This window comes from Salvelinus sp. IW2-2015, linkage group LG15 (genome assembly GCF_002910315.2).
Source record: "Salvelinus sp. IW2-2015 linkage group LG15, ASM291031v2, whole genome shotgun sequence".
NCBI classification, from domain to species: Eukaryota; Metazoa; Chordata; class Actinopteri; order Salmoniformes; family Salmonidae; genus Salvelinus; species Salvelinus sp. IW2-2015.
This window is the reverse complement of record NC_036855.1, coordinates 55,443,572-55,457,827: the sequence shown is the minus strand read 5'-3', so window position 1 is coordinate 55,457,827 and position 14,256 is coordinate 55,443,572. Positions and strand designations below refer to the sequence as shown.

General features: G+C 43.3%; 1 protein-coding gene across 1 annotated transcript in view; it reads left to right on the top strand.

Moving 5' to 3' along the window:
- cdh11 (cadherin 11, type 2, OB-cadherin (osteoblast)) overlaps positions 1-13,052 on the top strand; it is an 18,999-nt gene extending 5,947 nt beyond the window's left edge. Inside the window, exons 3-10 of the mRNA XM_024001734.2 lie at positions 1,084-1,251; positions 3,969-4,156; positions 7,668-7,921; positions 8,363-8,499; positions 9,116-9,237; positions 9,419-9,536; positions 11,872-12,123; positions 12,556-13,052. Coding sequence (XP_023857502.2) covers positions 1,084-1,251; positions 3,969-4,156; positions 7,668-7,921; positions 8,363-8,499; positions 9,116-9,237; positions 9,419-9,536; positions 11,872-12,123; positions 12,556-13,052 — 1,736 coding nt within the window. The remainder of the gene's footprint in view (positions 1-1,083; positions 1,252-3,968; positions 4,157-7,667; positions 7,922-8,362; positions 8,500-9,115; positions 9,238-9,418; positions 9,537-11,871; positions 12,124-12,555) is intronic.
- Positions 13,053-14,256: the final 1,204 nt, after the last annotated feature.

Below are 14,256 nucleotides of genomic sequence, written 5' to 3'. Positions count from 1 at the left end.
TCCACACTCATCAGCATGAAGAGTGATCTCCAGCCTTGTCCTCGTCAACACTCACACCTGTGTTAACGAGAGAATCACTGACATGATGTTAGCTGGTCTTTTTGTGGCAGGGGCTGAATGCAGTGGAATTTTTTGTGGGGATTCAGTTCATTTGCATGGCAAAGAGGGACTTTGCATTAATTTCAGTTCATTTCATCTGATCACTCTTCATAACATTCTGGAGTATATGCAAATTGCCATCATACAAACTGAGGCAGCAGACTTTGTGAAAATTWATATTTGTGTAATTTTCAAAACTTTTGGCCACGACTGTATGTCTCATATCAAAACTGTCATGTATTTAAATGTATTTTATGATAATCTGTCAATTCTCAGATTTTGTAACCGTGCCAAGTAAGGAGCGTTGAGGATTAGCCCTGTCGTGCTTTGGGATTTCTCCAAGGCAAAGTKTGAGTGTACCTGTCCTTTGCCAAACAGAATTAACMCACGGCCAGATTAGGCAAGCAATATCCTGGTTGAACTCTAAATTTCCTGGGAGCCAAWGTACCCCCAGCCAAACAGGGAGATCTCAGAGTGAGGGAGAGATCGGAGAGAGAAAATCCTGCTAATAAACCAAAMCTGGATATTTCACTGGATCCTGTCCAATGCTCACATTTCTAATTTGTTTTTGGCTTATCTGCGTTTCATGCACAGGCTCATCTAAATATCACCAGAGAACAACCATCCCCATCATATTCTCCTGTGATGTGAGAAGCACCAGTTTCCTCACAGAAAAAAATAATAAATAAACAACTGGATTAAAAAAACAGTTCCTCACTGTTGTTCTGAGCATTGTTCTGCAGTTTCCAATGAAACAAGTCACTTCTTTTTCCCTTTTACATATCACACTAGTTACCCCAATATTAGAAAAGGAGCCTGATGAATGAGATGGCGATGGCACTTGTCACAATGTGATCTCACGTTTCAGTGATGACCCATCATGCCCTGCTCCTCCCAGTAGACCTTGCAGAGTAGTAGGCTGCTGAAAGGTCACAGGCAGGRCCCTCTTGAATTAAAGCCATTTTCCTCCTCTCCTGTCCCCAGGGATAATCCGGACAGCTCTGCCCAACATGGACAGGGAAGCGCGGCAGGAATATGACGTCGTCATACAAGCCAAGGACATGGGGGGACACATGGGGGGACTGTCAGGGACAACAGAAGTGAAAATCACCCTGACGGACGTCAACGACAACCCACCGAAGTTCCCTCAGAGTAAGTGAAGAGTCCTGTCTCTCTTTCTTTCACTTTTTCTGTGTTTTTTTTCCTTTTCTGTTTTCTTAAGCTGGCTGAGACCCTGAGATGGTCTCTCTTCCCGTCGTCACTGTCCCTCTCTGCTGAGGTACGTGCAGCATCATCCAAGAGGGACAGGTCTGCTTTTAGCCAGTCTAGCGCTCTCCCAGCTCCTCAAGCCTCAGCTGACATATTAGCACTGACACTTGAAAATATGGATCGCTGCTGGCCCCAGAGGCCATGCAACACACGGTTTATACAGGGTATAGATGTTAAGGGGAAATATTAAAACTTAATTATTAAACGGTTTCATTGCGCTCATAGGAGATGTGATGACAGCAAGTATCTTAAGCGCGATAAAGAGTTGTGAAATATTAACAGTGTTTGTGTCAGTATTTCTGTTCGACAGAGAGGGGGAATGGAGGGGAACTCTAAACCACGAGCTAAACACAGATTTATGTCTCATATAGTAGAAATGGCCTACATCAATTTCCCCCTACTTCTTGAGAGTAGAGCCTSAAGATTTGTCCCAGAGCGCCCACTCTTTCCCCTAATATCAGCACTGCGGCTCGGATGTAGCCCTGCTAACAGTGGCTCTTGGATGGAAAATTAGCTACGTATTTGGGGTAAACTAGTCCTGGGTGGGGTGAGAAAATTCTAAAARTAAGTCATTGGGCTGACTCAACCACGTGTAATAATGTCAACTKTTTCCCAGATGATGAAAACTGGAACGTTGTTCAATAAGTAATGACYTACTRTTTGAGATGACATACACATCAGTATTGTCYTATTGTTCAGCCTATGATATTATGTTAATATTTATTTCCAGATCAGAGCCATTTTAGACTGGGAGGATTCAGTAACGTTCTCATGAAAATATCCCATAGTTTTCTATGTAGTCTGATTGAAGTAGCAGCCCTTCATATCATCAGGCCATTTTTAAAAGGCTCCTTCCCATGCCAGAGTTATTTTTAAATGCAGCTGAAGCGTTTGGCTCTGAACACTTCAATAGGTGGAGCAGATAGGGCGGAGAGGGCATATGGCCCTACTGCTCTGGCTCGGCCCCAGGTAGGTGTATGCACCCCTGTAGACACACACTCACGCATGCAAATACAAACAGAAAACACTGACTGCTCATTGGCTGTGGCCTTCAGGTGCTGGCCAGCTGACCTCCACAGTTATCTCTTGTGCTCTATTTATATCTCTCTCTCTCTCTCTCTCTCTCTCTCTCTCTCTCTCTCTCTCTCTCTCTCTCTGCACAGTAAAATACCACAAATGTGTTTTACAGCATTAAAAGTGAATGGAAACACCAGCTAACTCCAACTGTAAATCGCCATATTGGTATTGTTGCATCATCGTTTGGAAAGTTTAGGAATTCCTGAATTTACGCAGACCATGACCTCAGCGTGCATTAATGAGCATACTTTTCTGGTGTCAAACCATATATGAAAACATGATGAGAAACAGCCCTTTCAAATGATATGACATGTGATAGGACCACATCAATGAAATGGTAATCAGTCAAGAAGAAACACCTGTGAAAATGTGTATCTTATATGCTTTTTTCCCCAAACAACTGCCATTGAAGATAGAGAAAAACTTTGAGTATATTTAGTCGTTCTTATATTTTGTAAAGATTGATTATCTGAAATCAGAATAGTAATATAGTTTACTGTGAATGAGTTACAGCCGTTTTCGTGACTAGTAGTATTTTTCTAGAACTCTATGGAGTGTTCTATGACCCGACATTTTCTTATCTGGATAGTATTTTAAATACATACAATGAGCTCCACAAGTATTGGGACAGAAAACAAAACATTTTCTCTGTCCCAATACTTTTGGAGCTCACTGTATATGCACCAAAACATATTACAAATGGCATTTAGTCTTACATTTGATAAGGAAAGACACACAATATAATATTTAAAAAAAAACATTATTGAAAGAATAAGGTTAGGGGGAATYCATTGTCTCAATCAACCCTAAAAACAAAGTGCAAGTTACATCATGCTATCATAACCAGAACATTATATATATATAACATTAATCTCAGTGATATAGATAGGCATCTCAGTGTTAGAGGCATCACTACAGACCCTGGTTCAATCCCAGGCTGTATCACAACCGGCCATGATTGGGAGTACCATAGGGCGGCGCACAATTGGTCCAGCATCGTCCGGGTTAGGGGAGGGTTTGCCCAGGGTTATTGTAAAATCAGAATTTGTTCTTAACTGAATTGCCTTGTTAAATAAAGGTTAAATAAAACATGTATATTGTCATCAAAATTTTTACTGGAATTATAAAATGTTTCAAGAATAAGGCATATAATAACAATAATTGGCTTTCACAACTTCAATTTKTTCTAACATACATTCCCCAAGCATATATCCTAATACAGGAATAGAAGGGGATTGACCAGTGACAATCTGAGCTACTTGGTGAAGACTAGGAGCCTCTTTACTAGTACCTAGCTATGTACTGTATAGTCGGTGCATGTATCTAACTATATACAGCTGCCCCCACGGTGACAAGGATAGGCAGGGGCTCATTTAAAACAAGATTACATGAATGCAGTGGAAAGTTGGGTGAATGCTATTCTGTACCTCGGAGTAAATCAAAGCAGGCATCAGGCATCGACTACAAGTGTGAATTATTTTTTATTTTTTTTGTAACAGTTTCTATTGTTTCTCCCCCCACAGGTGTATACGCCATGTCCGTTTCAGAGGACAAGGTTTCGGGTGAGGAGGTAGGCCGTCTGAAGGCTAAAGATCCAGATCTGGGGGAGAATGGACTTGTGTCATATCGCTTCATCGAGGGCGATGGGATGACTGTGTTTGAGATTACCACCGATACTGACACCCGGGAGGGTGTTATCAAACTGAGAAAGGTGAGAAGGYCCTGAAGGGGATTTACTATTCCATAACAATGATGGAGGAATGAAAGGAATGTGTGAGACAGTGTATAGAGTCACCTGCATTGAATCACCTTTTTGTTACTGCCCTTTCACTAACATTCTGAGGACTAAAAGAATGTCTACTCCCAGAGAACCAACCATGATCAAGTCAATTCCATCTTGACAATATAAGCTTAACATGAGCGACCATGTGTGCGTGTGCGCTTGCTGCTTGCGCGTGTATATTCGAATCACGTAAAGGGTGGCCATCGGATAGGTGGAGACAAATTTACTTGCTTCGTGGTTCATCGCTACTGATACGATGAACATGCTGACTCTCGGTCCTCTCTGCTTAACTCTCCTCTACTCTCTATCTCAGAGGGAGAGATGTGACTGTGAGTACCTCACGAACAGGCAACGACGCTCTCTTTCTTGTATTTCTTCTCCTCCCCTTTCTCCTCTCTCTGACTACACAGAATGATCTTCGCATAGGCATGATGTTTGAGCACTGACAAGCATCACACTAGATGGCACACAGCGGCGCGTTAGATCGATGTATGATCAAACACGCACAAGCACACACTGAGGTGTGGGGGATTGGTATTAATTGAAATGTGACAAGAAGATTGAGGGCTATGCAAATTATTTGTACTCAGGAACTGGGGTTTAGGTTGAAAGGAGCCCAGTGATGAGAGAAGAGACAGGAGAAAGAGAGAGGAGAGAAGAGCAGAGCGTGATCCGAAGAGAGCAGGACGGATGATCGCATTAGCAGTAGACGACTTATGATCCCATTGAGAGTGGAGAGTAGAGAGATTAGTAAAGAATCGCAGAGTCCTTGACCTCTCAAAGTTTTAGGAGGAGAAATATTTCACCGTCCACTCTATGAGCAATGACACCGCCTCAGTTTCTATACAGCATTTGGACTTTCATGTTGTTCCTGGGAGAAGGAATCTCATCATGCATCTGACTGTGGGTCGGTCTGCTAGCGTGGCGCTGCACTCTCTGCTGTCCAGGGCTGGGATTATCCGACGTTTACCAACCTGGGAGGCAGAGCCCTCCGTCACGCGCCCGGCTGCCTCTGGGTGATTCAACTGCACCATTGCCCTGGAGGCTTGCTGCGCCATGGTTAGGCTTATAGGCCGGGCCCCAAGGAGAGAGAGAGAGGCCCGCTTCCCTCCCTAGCTCCTACGCAGCAGGAGCAGCAGCCTAGACGGAACATGCACCGTTGGTGCTTTATTATTAAAACCCCTCAACTGTCTTTCAACAGCACAGGCCTCCCTCACACTCAGAGATCAGCAGCAATCTCACTCACACTCCTCTGCTTACTTCCTCTCCAAAAATAACACAACTCTGAGAGAGGGGAGCCTTTGATGCTGTGTTGAGAAGTAATGTCATATTTTCTTCAAGGTTTACTCAAAGCTGGGTAATTTTGTCAGTTTCAGTGGAAGTGTGGAGTTACCAGTGTTGTAGTCTATCGGGCTGAAAAATGTGCTGTTCTATTAATGCCTAGGATATATAACCAGTAAGCCACGACAGCGGCCATTTGAAATGTGGAAACGGCCAATGTCAACAAACTCCCTCTATGCCGGATGAAACCAAGTGGGATGCAGACATCGCCTGCTCAGTGCAGATCCCCTCCATTATTCCATAACAAGAGAAGGTGCACCAATCATAATAAGTCTTATGAACACCGGATAATTAGAAACTGTAGCTGGGGGGGAAATCGAAGAATTGAATCAGGGGAAAACAATGCCTTGACGCTGAGTTTAGAGAGGGTGGTTGGTGGGTGGGGTAGTAATTCTTAACCAGTGGTTTGACTATCCAAATACCCAGACCCAGGTCCCCCAATGAGAGCATTCTTGCCTGCTTGATTAGGCTGGGTGTGGTGTGTGTTGGAGGTTGGGTTGGGTGAGGGGGGGGGGAGGCGACGACAATACAGCGTGCCGACAAACTCAATCAGTTTGATTGCAGCCCGCTCTTTCTCAATAAATTAATGCGCCCACTATACACCTCTCCGGGAAATCATCACCTATTTGCTCTTCAAAGCATGTTGAAAATTAAAGTCGAAATTACTGTCGGAATTGCCCAGATTTTAATCAAAGTATTCTTTTTCAACTGCGGGGCTACCAGGCGCAGCTGAATGCTAAGAGGAGTCTGGGGCATTATTGTGAATAGTATCTACCGCTGATTAGTTTCAGCCAGCAAATTATTAGTGCAAAATAAAAGAACCAGAAGAGAGAGAAAGAGCATTAGAGGGGGAGAGATTGATGAGGACGGAAGGAAGGGAGACTAGAAAGCAAAATGAGAGAGAGGGAGAAAGAGAGAGAGGGAGACAGAGAGAGATAGAGGGGGAGGAAAAGAGTGAGACAGAGAAGACCACTGCTTCAGGAGGACAACGTCAGTAGGAACATTCACCGACCTGTCTAAAGCGAAAGAACTGGGTTCTCATGACTGTTCCCACCGTTGGCAGCTCATTACAAGACATGCAAAAAATACTGAAGGATGAACAAAAAAACTGAGATAGGAAAACAACTTTCAAATCAATCACCATAACAGGCAGAGAGATAAAGTGTGTGGTGTGTGTGTTGTGTGTGTGTGTTGTTGTGTGTGGGTGTGTGTGTTGTGTGTGTGTTGTAGTGTGTGTGTGTGTGTGTGTGTGTGTGTGTGGTGTGTGTGTTGTGTGCGTGTGTGCATGCTGGTATGCTGCCCCCTCACCGGGCTCGGTACTTTAAATTCTCACTTCGGTAGTTTGCGGAGTTGATTGGCTGCCGGTGCAGACAGGGTAATAAGAAAAGCAGGTGGATGTGTGAAAGCAGTAGGAGGCAGGGTGTAGAGGGATGAGGGTTGTTCACACTAAATGGCCATTAACTATATTTGAGCATAATTGATTTGGGAGTGTCTTTCCAATGTCTTGCAATTAAATGAACTGGTGGTGATTGAGGCTATGACTTAGATACGCCATTGAACTGAAATAAGGGCCATCTTACGTATAAGGACTGAGCAAAGAATGTCTTTGTGTTGTCTCGTGCTGACGTTGACCACAACCACTGTCTTATTTTACAACAGCACCCTCTAGCTAGCATCTCAACTTCATACTGATATTTGATTTGACACTCTTAGAAAAAAGGCATCCAAATGGGTTCTTCGGCTGTCCCCAAAGAAGAACCCTTTTTGGTTCCAGTTAGAACCCTTTTTGGTTTCAGGTAGAACCCTTTTGCAGTAGAAAGGGCTCTACATGGAACCCAAAAGGGTTCTACCTGGAACCACAATTGTTCTACCTGCAACCAAAAAGGATTCTTCAAAGGGTTCTCCTATGGGGACAACTGAAGAACCCTCTAAGGTTCTAGATAGCAGTGTACAGCTACAYTAACTCATTTTTACGATGCAGTAATTGTATTATAGAAAGAACTACATTGAGACAACCTTCTCCTTATTGGCCCATGATTTTAATGATCATATAGTTTAAATGTATTATTACTAAATCCACACTGCTCCCTCTTTCCAGCCTGTGGACTTTGAGACTAAGAGGGCATACACCCTGAGAGTWGAGGCATCCAACACACACTTGGACCCCCGTTTCATCGCCTGGGGCCCCTACAAAGACACAGCCACGGTTAAGGTTATGGTGGAGGACGCAGACGAGCCGCCTGCTTTCATGGCAACTAGCTACAGCTTCGAGGTGGAGGAGAATGCCCCTGATGGGACCGTGGTGGGCCGTGTACACGCTAAAGACACAGACGTGGCCAACAACCCTGTCAGGTAGGCTACTTGTAACACTCTCGCTCACTTTCTTTGTTACTCATTTGTGTTTGTTTTTAGCGCCGCTGTCTGATTATCAACCKCACCCAGTCTCATAGTGTTATAAAACATCCTCTCTGTTTTAAAATGACAATTTTATGTTGATACGTAGATGATTTCAGTTTCAAAGGCCTCATCTCGTCACCAGAAAATACTGCAGGGCCCTACTCAATCAGTAAACAAAATAAATATCCTATATTATTTCCTGCTCTGCGGGAACAAATATTTAAATGAATATGCCGTTTCTTTGTTCAAACTATAAACATTGTTCCATCGAATACATTAATCCAAACAATGCAAAACATGRGTTCCTACAGCACAAGAAGAATTGGGCTTTTGTTTTATCTAAGGAACCAGGCCCGAGTTAAATACGTGTTTACTTATCACTACTGTTCACTGCAGGTACATGATTCCCCGCTACACGGACGTGGAGCAGTTCTTCAGTGTRGGCCCGGAGGATGGCATCATCAAGACCACCAGACCGCTGGACCGGGAGACACTACCCTGGCACAACATCTCTGTCAGCGCCACTGAGATTGGTACGCCACCCTCCACCATCCACCTCGGGTTTCAAATTAGAGAGTAGCTGTGAATACCAGAGACGCCATGCCTCCCAATCCAGGAAATGRTGTGTTCCCCCCCGGGCTCTTATGTCGTCCTAYAGTCGCCACCCCTCAAGATGTTTTTAGAGAAGATTACCACAAAGTGCCTTTCAAAAAGTGAAATGAGTAGCTAGAGACTACTGCAAAACATCCACATCCCCCAAATCAGGAATAAACATCTTTAAGTTGCTGTTCTCTGTCTGTGTGATTCTACTSCARATTATTATGTCTGGTTTTTAAGTATATCCGTCTCAAATATTTCCATCTCTCCTATCAGGGATAATTTGATGCATCAAAAATGTATGTCTGGAACTTTAGAGATCAAGCAGTTCTGTTGTATTATGCACGACACTTGTCTGACAGCATCATTTCCAAGCATTCAACAACCTACATCATTTCTTATACAATAAATAGGGTCATACTGTGCTGTCTTCTCATTGTGTTTGCAGTGAATTTCAGAGGGAGCTGGTTTTGTGTTTCTAACAAGCCAAATCCCATGAATGCGCACTGAATCACTAACTTGTTTGTTATTCATTTTTGTCATTCTGCACAGGGGGACATCACCAAGATACAAAAGTACGTGTCAACATCAAAGTCAAAGATGTGAATGACAACGCCCCTGAGTTTGCCACACAGAACGAAATCCTTGTGTGTGAAAATGTCTCCCCTGGCAAAGTAAGTCTAATCATTTACAATGTATATTGTACTTTTTCCCAAGTCACATTTAGAAAAGACAGATCTTTATGCATACTAGTAACCATCATGTGCAGAAAATATATTTCTATTATATTGAATATGTTCAGTGTTTTTGGTGGACTCTGTCTGTACTAACTCCTGTGGGTGTTGTTCAACTCAGCTCATAGAGACAGTCAGTGCAGTYGACAAGGATGAGATGGTCCACCGACAGTACTTCCACTTCAGCATCGCCCCAGAGGCTGTCAACAACCACAACTTCTCCCTGAAAGACAACAGAGGTGAGTGGCTCAAGCATTCTATTTCCATCAATGAGAAGAGCGACTTCTGTTTGGACASTTTGGCTAGTCGGCACTCCAGTACTCCAGTCAGTGAGATAGAAAACCACTGGGTATTTTTCCTTCTTTACATCAGTTCAGGTTTCTCTCCATCCAGATGGGAAGTGATTCAGCAGATCTTTGTAGACTGAAGTTTGATTTGAAGCTAGATCCCATAGAGCTCCCCACTTATTAATTACCACGGGTGTCTCTCTGGCGTCCTAGCCTCTACATCGGTGAACTGCTGCATGTAGGAGACTGAGCCTGTTGGATCAGTTTGCAGAGTTTGCGATTGCATTAGCTATCCCTACATCACACTCTGTCTGATCAGCCAGAGGAGTGGAGAGGTGTGTGAGAGAGACCGGAGGACCGGAGCGAGAGAGAGACGATGACGAAGAGAACGGAGATGAGAGAGAGAGATGAAGGAGAGAGAGGAGAGAGAGAGAGAGGAGAAAGGAGAGAGAGAAGAGAGCAGAGAAAGAGAGAGAGAGATGAGAGAGAGAGAGAGAGAGAAGAGAGAGAGAGAGAGAGAGAGAGAGGAGGAGAGAGACGGAGAGAGAGAGAGAAACCTCTCCTTCTGCCTGCGGTTTGGGGCCTGGCTAGCTGTGACTCATCCCAGCTGTCCTTAAGCTCAAAGCCCTTCCAGTTGCCATCACAGTGATGGAGGGCGTTAGGCGAGCTGATCAGAGGGGAGTACCTGTTACATTCCATTTCAACAGATGAGGCACAGGTATTTATCCCCAGAGGATGCCATCTCTCATCAGAGGAGAATTACTCATCATGGGATAGCGTTCATCAGCCTTGTTTATAAACTCCTGGATTAAAGATAATGAGAAGCAAAAGTTAATCACAGAGTTTTCACTCCATAAAAATACTTGATTAGACTTGCTTATATCCATAGAGATTGCTCAGGACCATGTGAGAAAGCTATTGTAATGACTATGATGAGACATTCAACAGCTGCCTGCGAGTAGTTCAGTCAGCAATGCCATCTTTGAAACAAGCAATTACATGACACTTCTCTTAATGACATGCATCCATCAATATTTTCTTCTACAAACTTAAGCCAACTTAAGCTCTTTTTTCATCCTCTGCCATTGCTTAATACTCGTCCCGACCGTGCCGTAATCACAAGCTACTTCCAAGCATCTCTCCTTCTGTGATGGAGGAAATGAATGAGGGAATGAATGTGTTAATTTGCAGTTTAATGGGATATTTTTTTAATCCCCAGATAAAGTCATATCAGACTGTTCCAAGCAGTGCTTCAGCAGTGACTATACAGCAGCCAGCATGGCAATGGATGCTTTCTACCCGTTTGATCTGCTTTAATGAGAGTCAAAATGAGCTGCTTTCAGCAGTGTTTTCAAAAAGCCCACAATATGAGCAGAACAAGATTACAGCCCCTTGATTGTTTTGGTTTAAAGCATCCAAAGTATCCTTTGAAATGACAGCTTTCCAATCTAAATGTATCTATGCATTTTCTCGTGATTTTCAGAGTTTGCGGTTGTCTGTCTGAGACAGCAGGGCTATTTAGTTTTTTCTTCGCTATCATAACTGCGGATGTGAGAACATTTGCTAAGTATAATTTAACGAAGAAAATGTTCCTCAAAAGCGGCTTGTTATGAAGTGTTTCTGTCAGCCATACTACCTTGTAGGATATTTAATTCTCATGGCTTTGGACTGTGTTCTACCTCAACCCTTAAAAGATACTCTACCCAAGGCAATATAACCTTTCTAGTATGATGTAGACCTATAATGAATAGCGCAGGATTCATAAGCCCATTCACCCTTCCATTCTGTTGCACAAATAGCCTTGTCACGAGAAACCTTTTCTGAAAAAGGTGTAGTGGCTGAGGACACCGCGTGAGAGAGAGGGAGGGAAAATGACTAACCACCAAGCACCTAAATGAACTCGCTCCATCTCTGTTCTGAGAGCGACCTGCACTGAGTCAGGAGAGTGCAGTTGGCATCCTTCCACCCTCACCCAGCGCCAAATAAAACCAATACAGCTACCTCCACGCAAGCTTTGATTACACTTCCAAAAGCTAATAAATGTTCAACAATATTACAATAATTAATATCTGGAAATTCACAGCTCATTGCTTTTCACCCGCGGCCATACGTCTGCCTTTCTGCCTTCTGAACTCGTTGGATAAGTAAAACTCTTCGGTTATAACTATGGTCGTGTTAAGCAGTCTGTACACTACCGGAAATATCCCCCCCCCCCAGCAGAGATTTTAAAGGACCCTCTTTTCATTGTACTTATTCTACTTCCGGCCTCCTCTCTTGTTCCCCACAGACAGCACAGCCAGCATATATGTGACCCGGAGGGGCTTCAGCCGGATGACCCAGGATGTCTACTTCCTTCCCATTGAGATCAACGACAACGGCATCCCTCCCATGAGCAGCACCAACACGCTGACCATKCGAGTGTGCAGCTGTGACAGTAAGGACACCATCCTGTCCTGTAACGTGGAGCCTTACATCCTGCCTGCAGGCCTCAGCACCGGAGCTCTCATCGCCATACTTGCCTGTATCGTCATTCTCCTGGGTGAGCATCAGCACTAAAGAAAACATCAACTTGCATTCAATCTGTTGTTGATCTAATATTTACTCATGTTTGATCTTTTTTCCATCCTGAGTGGTGCTTATTCTTAATGTTTTCAGAATAGTTTTAAGTATTTATGGGCAGATGCTTGACAGAGTATTAATAGTGTGCGTTTTGATTATGTACACAGGCTCAATTGATTATTTAACTTGCAATTAACACTGTTTAACAATGTTGACAGATTCATACCACCTGTAATTCAACATACTGTATATTTTTGCACTTCTAATCCAAATTATGTGCAGCTGTGATTTTTTTTCCACATCTGTCAAAGCGTGGCTAATTAGGGAATTTGATATGCTAAAGGTATTTAAAAGAGCTGTAAGAGCTAGAGGTTCTGCATGATTGGCTGATTTGATATGTTTCTCATGGCAGCGATCGTGGTGCTGTTTGTGGCACTGCGTCGTCAGAAGAAGGAGCCACTCATCGTCTTCGAGGAGGAAGACATCCGTGAGAACATCATCACCTATGATGATGAAGGCGGTGGAGAGGAGGACACAGAGGCCTTCGACATTGCTACACTACAGAACCCTGACGGTGCCAACGGCTTCCTACCCCGTAAGGACATCAAGCCTGAGTTCCAGTACCCGATGAGGCCTGGCGGGCGCCCCGTGGCCAACAGTGTGGACGTGGATGATTTTATCAAGACCCGCATTAACGACGCGGACAGCGACCCTACGGCCCCTCCCTATGACTCCATCCAGATCTATGGCTACGAGGGCCGGGGTTCCATCGCTGGATCCCTCAGCTCCCTGGAGTCGGTGACCACAGATTCAGACCTAGACTACGACTACCTCCAAAGCTGGGGCCCGCGCTTCAAGAAGCTGGCCGACCTTTACGGCACCAAAGACTCRGCCGATGACAACTCTTAACGTTCACCCATTTCCCRGACCARCTCCTTGCYCCCTTTCTCCAACCRTCCACTGACTTTGTGTGGTGCTTGAAGTTTACTATAAGTATACCACAAGCATTTTTATTTATAGTAAACTTTGTTATTTGTACGTGTAAAGTATACTTGCAGTATACTAGATACCTGTTGGGGATGTTTGGTAAGGAAGGACAGAGGGTATTGAGGAGGTGGAGACAAAAGAGCGAGAGAGAGAGGGAGGAATATAAAACACATTAAAAACATTTAATAAAAACACCTCTGTGGGATGTACTGGTGTGTATGGAAAATTAAGACATGATTAATGTTTGTGGTGAGAGATCAAATAACACTCGYTATTTCAATTTTTTATTCATTTTGTAGGTTACTACGGTTTGGGGTTGGAATGTGGGTCACAGAGAGACATGTAATTGTTGATACTGTGAATGAGCTCACAAAGAGGAGAATAAAAAATTGTTGCCTTATATCAATGAAAAAAACGATGAGAAAACAACAGCAAACTGAGACTGGTCGCTCGTGTAGCACCTCCATCTTCCTGAGGAAGATGAATTCAACAAAAACAGAGACAGTGTTTTTTCACAAATCCAGTGAAAAATCCCCCCTTTCAGCCCAATTTCACCAATGATAAATCACAAGGAAAGACCTGTGAGCTCAAAAATCGCCTTAAGTAATGGACACTCTTGCATCACAGTGCATTTTTTGCAACTTGAAAAATATATCCTAAAGCAAGCTAAAGTACATATAACGTATGTACAGTACAATGTGCAAATATGTCTCTTGAGGATCAAACGTGCGCCTATTGGTTCTTGTAAATCTCATTTTTTATTATATATTGTTATTATGATTATTCTGATTTTTTTTGTTCTCCTCATTTTTTWWTTTTTTTTGGGGGCGTATGTTTTTCTCCCTTGTTGAGAAAATAGCAATCTGTCCTGTCGTAGTGAATGACGCCTAATTTCTATGTCGAATTTATGGTACCTATTTGTACAATTTTAAAAGTTCTTATTTTAGTACACATGCAGATATCAGTATTTCAACATGTAAGAAAATGTTACAGCATCACCCTTATATTTTATGAACATTGTACTGTTGCTTTATTATGTGCTTCTATCTAGGAAGCGAAAAACTTTGAAATAAATGCTTTTTATAAAATGATTGATGGTGTTAATAAATCTGTAAGAGCAAAAGAG